The sequence below is a fragment of the Chondrus crispus genome, genomic scaffold (assembly GCF_000350225.1).
Source record: "Chondrus crispus Stackhouse genomic scaffold, scaffold_761, whole genome shotgun sequence".
NCBI classification, from domain to species: Eukaryota; Rhodophyta; class Florideophyceae; order Gigartinales; family Gigartinaceae; genus Chondrus; species Chondrus crispus.
The window spans coordinates 1-6,390 of NW_005178783.1; the positions used below are offsets into that span (position 1 = coordinate 1).

Genomic DNA, 6,390 nt, shown 5'->3' on the forward strand with positions numbered 1-6,390 from the left:
GCAACGGGGGGCTCCAATACTGCAGATAATCAAAGTACTACTATTAGTGGAACGGTTTCATTGGATAATGAGCTAGAAGAATCTGGCTTTGATCATGCAAAGCTGCAATTCACAATTGAGCCTGAGTTTGATACCTTGATATTAGACTTTGTTTTTGGCTCAGAAGAATATAATGAATATGTAAATTCAGGCTTTAATGATAAACTAAAGATCATGGTTGATGGTACAAATTGTGCCCTCACACCCGATAATCAAGCGTTTAGTATAGATACCGTTAACCGAGCAGGGGAGTTTCCTCCTGCAGTGGGAACAGCTGGCCCTTCTATTAACCCAGAATTGTTTATAAATAATGACCCAGGAGCAAATTCTGGTGAAGTCAGTACCGCAAATTTTACCACTGAGATGGACGGTTTTACTAAAAGAGTTACTTGTCGTGCTTCAGTAACACCAAATCAAGAAGTGAGTGTAATTGTTGGCGTTACCGATGACGGGGATGCAACTCTAGACTCTTGGGCTTTTTTTAGAGCAAAAAGCTTACGTGCAGAGCCAGGTGGTGATTTAGGCGATGCGCCAGACTCTTATCAAACACTTTTATCTTCATCTGGCCCAAGCCATACTATTGTAGAAGGCATACATTTGGGCACTCAGCCTAGCGGTGATATTGACGGCTTTCGTGATGGTTTTGATGATAGTAATGGTACAGCAAGAGATGATGTTGATGACGGTATTGCCACTTTCCCACAGTTAGACGATACCGATACAACCTATGCTATAACAGCCAATGTAACTTCCTTTAATGGTCAAACTGCTTACATTGGGGCTTGGATTGACTTTGATGGTAATGGCTCGTTTGAAGCCGACGAATTTACTAATCAGATTTCAGACGCTGGTGCTGTTGTAAATGAAGCTACAGATGAAATTGCTGCAGGTACCTACGAAGAAGATATCACCATTGCATGGGACTCTATTCCTGCTGGCACTCAAACAGGAGATAGCTTTGCCCGTATTCGTATTTCTAATACACCTTTAACATCTGGCGACTTTGGTGGCAGTTTTAATTCAGGTGAAGTTGAGGATTATGGTTTTGTTATTTCTGGTGCGGCTGATGCCACAGCACCAGTGGTAACTATTGACGATCCAACATTAGTTACTGCAGCCGATGATACTGCTTATGTTATATCAGGTACGTGTACCGTCGGAGATGGTGTAGTTACTGTTGTAGTAGATGATTTTGATGGTACGCCTTCGGGTATCACCAGCTCGCCTATTTGTAGCGCAGAAGGTATTTGGACCGCTACATTTGATGTTTCTAGTATTAATAACGGCTTCGGCCAAGTGATTATTAATGCCTCACAAACAGATAAAAATAGCAATGTAGGCAATGCAACACAAAAAGCAGCCGATAAAGATAGCACATCAGCAATAACTTTGAATAACTTAGGTAAAGCGACAACAGAAAATCAATTCGCATATACAATAAATGGTAGCTGTGTTGACGCTAATACCCCTGTAACAGTGTTAATTTCTGGCTTACCTTCAAAAACTGCGGTATGTGCAGATGGCTCTTGGCAGGCAACTTTTGATGTAAGCCCTATTGCAGATGGTACTGGAGTAATTGTTGCAGATGCCAATGATAGCTCTGGTAGTGCCGTACAAAAAAATGCAGATAAAGATACTACTGGCCCAGCATTAACTTTAAATTCATTAACTGCTGCTAATGCTACGAATCAGGCTAGCTATAACGTAACTGGCATGTGTGAAAGTGCTGGCACAGAAGTATCTGTGTATATACCAGGTGCAACGCCTGAGCGCCAGCGTGTTACTTGTAATGCTGGTATGTGGACGGCTACCACTAATGTCACTGCCATTGCAGATGGCACTGATGTTATTGCCGTATTTGTTGAGCAAACCGATTTAAGTGGCAATAACTCAGCAGTTGATGACGAAGCCAATAAAGATGTGGTATTACCTACAGTTGTTATTAACGCTTTAACAGTAGGTAACAATGCAAATCAAAATAGCTATCCTGTAAACGGCACATGTACCATTGGCGATGGTGATGTAACCGTTGCTGTTGCTGGCGCTACGCCTGCAAGCCAAGCGGTAAGTTGTACTGGGGCAGGTACATGGAGTTCAACATTTAATGTTAGCGCGATTGCAGATGGCACTAACGTAATTGTTGCTGATGCAAACCAAACTGATACCGCGGGTAATACCGGTAATGCTACTCAGCAAAGTGCGAATAAAGATATTGTACCTCCTACCGTGAGTATTAATGCCTTAAACGATGCAAATGCCGCTAACGCTAGTACTTATACTGTAAGTGGTAGTTGCTCTGTTGATGATGGTAATGTCACCGTGTTTATTGCTGGGGCAACACCCGCTAATCAGCCCGTAAGTTGTTCGCCTGGTGGAACTTGGACAGCCACTTTTGATGTAAGTGCGATAGCAGACGGAACTAATGCTATTGTAGTTGATGCAACTCAAACTGATGCTGTTAATAATACAGGAACTGCAACACAGGCGACTGCAGATAAAGATATTATTGCACCGAGTGTTGTGATTAACGCACTCAGCGATGCTAATGCCAGTAATGCTTCGGCGTATGTGATTACGGGTACGTGTACGATAAATGATGGTAACGTAACCACTTCAATAGCTGGTGCAACCCCGAGTAGTCAAGCAGTCGCCTGTTCCGCAGCCGGAACATGGACTGCGACCTTTAATGTTTCGGCAATTGCAGATGGCACCAATGCCATTGTTGCCAATGCAAACCAAACTGATGATTCAGGTAATACGGGTAATGCGGTGCAATTATCAGCAGATAAAGACACGGTTGTTCCGGCAGTGACGGTAGATCCTTTAGTTGAAGTTAATGCCAATAATGTAACTACATATCCGGTCACGGGTACTTGTTCAATAGGAGATAGTAATGTTGTTGTGATGCTAGCGGGAGCAAGCCCTGCTAGTCAAAGTGTAGTGTGTAATCCAGATGGAACGTGGAGCGCAACATTTGATGTCAGTGCAATTGCAGACGGTGAAGACAATATTGTTGTTAATGCGAACCAAACCGATGCATCGGGTAATACAACCACAACTGCTAACCAAGCAAGTGATAAAGATAGTACGCTACCCGTTGTTGTAATTGATACATTAGTCGATGGCAATATTGTTAATAAAGCGAGCTACCCTGTAACCGGTACCTGTACTATAGGGGACGGTAATGTCACGGTCGATCTTGTTGGGGCTTCGCCTAGCAGCCAAGCAGTTACTTGTAATCCTGATGGCACATGGAATGCTACCTTCGATATAAGCGCAATAGCTGATGGCACAGATGTAATTGTTGTTGATGCCAACCAAACTGATACCTTTGGTAATATAGGCAATGCTGCACAACTCACTGCAGATAAAGATGAAGACCAACCTATTGTGTCTATCTTAAATGCGCCTGCCACGGTCAACAATACGAATACCTTTGTACTGACCTTCGAGTTTAGCGAAGACGTTGTAAACTTTGATGTCAGTGATGTTGAATTCACAAACTCTACTTTAGCGAATTTCACAATAATTGATGGCAACACTTATACCGTTGAAGTTACACCTGATGGCGGCGGCGATGTAGCAATTAGTTTAGCGCAAGGTGCAGGCCAAGACTCAACCGGAAACGATACGAACGCGACGTCAGTTGTGGTTATTTTTGACCAAGATAGTGATGGCATTAGTGATGAAGATGAAATTGCCCTTGGCCTTGATCCTACCAGTAACGATAGCGACAAAGATGGTATACCAGATGGTTCTGAAGTTGGTGATGTAAATAATCCTAATGACAGTGATGGCGATGGTGTAATAGATGCAATTGACCCAGATGACGATAACGATGGTATAGCAACAGCAAATGAAGATGCTAACCTCGATGCAGACAATAACCCTGCTACAGGTATAACTGATAGTGATGCTGATGGTATAGCTGATTATTTAGATACTGATTCAGACGGCGATAACATTACCGATGCGAATGAGGCAGTGGCAAGCGGCAATGATACCGACAATGACGGTATTGATGATGCGATTGATGTTGACCAAACCGGCGGTGTTGATACCAATGGTGATGGTGTTGATGACAATGTTGTAGCAGCGAATACCGATGGTGATTTAGCCGCTGATTATCTTGATATTGATAGTGATGGCGATGGCATTCCTGATTTTTGGGAGTCTGGTGCTTTAAATGTTGATTCTGATATGGACGGCATTGACGATGCTTTCGATGTAGATATTACCGGTGGTACAGATGCTAATGGTGATGGTATTGATGACAATTCGTCCCCCGCAAATAGTGATACTGACACTGCTCCAGATTTCCAAGATCTAGACAGTGACAATGACGGTATTTCGGATGCCATTGAGTCGGGTGCTCTCGGAGTAGACACTGACGGCGATGGTATTGACGATTACTTTGACGTTGATGAAACCGGCGGAATTGATGCGAATGGTGATGGTATTGACGATGCAGTAACGCCAATTGATACTGATAACGATGGCATACCAGATTTCAAAGACCCTGATAGTGATAATGATGGCTTACCTGATGTTCTTGAGAATGGTGCCACAGGTGTAGATACCGATGGTGATGGTATCGATGATGCCTTTGATGTCGACCAAACTGGTGGTGTTGATAGCGATGGTGATGGTATGGACGACAATACCAGCCCATACGCACTAGACTCAGATGGTGACGGTACACCTGACCATTTAGATTCCGACAGTGATAATGACGGTATAAACGATGGCGTTGAAGCAGGTTTGAGCGGTAATGATACTGATGGTGATGGTATTGATGACAGCTTAGATGTAGACCAAACCGGCGGCACAGATACTAACCTTGATGGTATAGATGACAACGTTGCACCCGTTGATACAGATATGGACGACAGTCCTGATTATCTCGACCCCGACAGCGATAATGATGGTTTACCAGACGTTTTAGAAGGTAATTCTGATACTAACATGGATGGTACTCCTGACTATTTAGATACTGATAGTGATGGCGACGGCATAGATGATGGTGTTGAGTCTGGTGCAGCAGGTATCGATAGTGATAATGACGGTATAGACGATGCATTTGATGTAGACGAAACCGGTGGCGTTGATGCTAATAATGATGGTGTAGACGATAATATTGCTTTGCCAGATAGCGACGAAGATGGCAGACCTGACTTCCAAGATAGCGATATAGATACAGACGGTGATGGTATTCCTGATGTTGTCGAGGGGAATGGCGATATTGATGGCGATGGTATTCCAAATTATTTAGACACTGACTCTGATGGCGATGGTATCAACGACTCTGATGAGGGAATTGGCGATATCGATGGTGATGGTATCCCTAATTATTTAGATACCGACTCAGATGGCGATGGTATTCATGATGCTTCTGAAGGCAATGTTGACTCAGATGGTGATGGAACACCTGATTACCTGGACCTTGACTCTGATGGTGACGGAATAAGCGATGCAGATGAAGGTAATGGTGATACAGACGGCGATGGAATTCCTAATTATTTAGACGATGACTCTGATGGTGACGGAATAAGCGATGCAGATGAAGGTAATGGTGATACCGATAGTGATGGTGTTCCAGATTACTTAGACAATGACTCTGATGGTGATGGCATTAATGACTCAAACGAGGGCAACGGTGACAGTGACGGTGATGGCATTCCAGATTATTTAGATAGTGATTCTGATAACGATGGTATCAATGATGCTGATGAAGGTAATGGTGATTCCGATGGAGATGGTATTCCTGATTACTTAGATAGTGATTCTGATGGCGACGGCATTAGCGACGCTGATGAAGGGGCTGGAGATAGTGATGGCGATGGAACACCTGACTACTTAGACACTAGTCTAGATGAAGATGGTGACGGTATTCCTGATATTGTTGAAGGTACTGGCGATGACGATATGGATGGTATTCCAAATTATCTAGATACCGACTCTGATAATGATGGCATTGTCGATGGTTTTGAAGCAGGTAATAGTGGAGTCGACACTGATGGCGATGGCATAGATGACAGCTTCGATGTCGACCAAACTGGTGGTGTAGACACTAACGGTGATGGTATTGATGATGACGTATTACCTACAGACTCTGATAATGATGGTGTAGCTGATTATATTGATGTAGATAGCGATAATGACGGTGTTCCCGATGTTGTAGAGTCGGAACTAAATGCAATCGATTCAGACTCAGACGGTATTGCTGATCAATATGATGTAGATGCAACTGGTGGTACTGATTCTGATGGTGATGGTATTGATGACGTCTTTGATGTTGATGTTACAGGCGGTTTTGATGCTGACGGTGATGGTATTGATGATGCCTTACTT

General features: G+C 43.4%; 1 protein-coding gene across 1 annotated transcript; it reads left to right on the plus strand.

Moving 5' to 3' along the window:
- Positions 1–213: 213 nt before the first annotated feature.
- On the plus strand, positions 214–6,390 carry CHC_T00008603001 (putative AAA ATPase containing von Willebrand factor type A (vWA)domain; the record flags this gene model as incomplete). The annotated part of the gene is made up of 4 exons (XM_005711603.1): positions 214–4,438; positions 4,616–4,930; positions 4,988–6,100; positions 6,170–6,390. Coding segments are annotated over exons 1-4 (5,874 nt in total), but the record flags the coding sequence as incomplete, so codon positions are not given.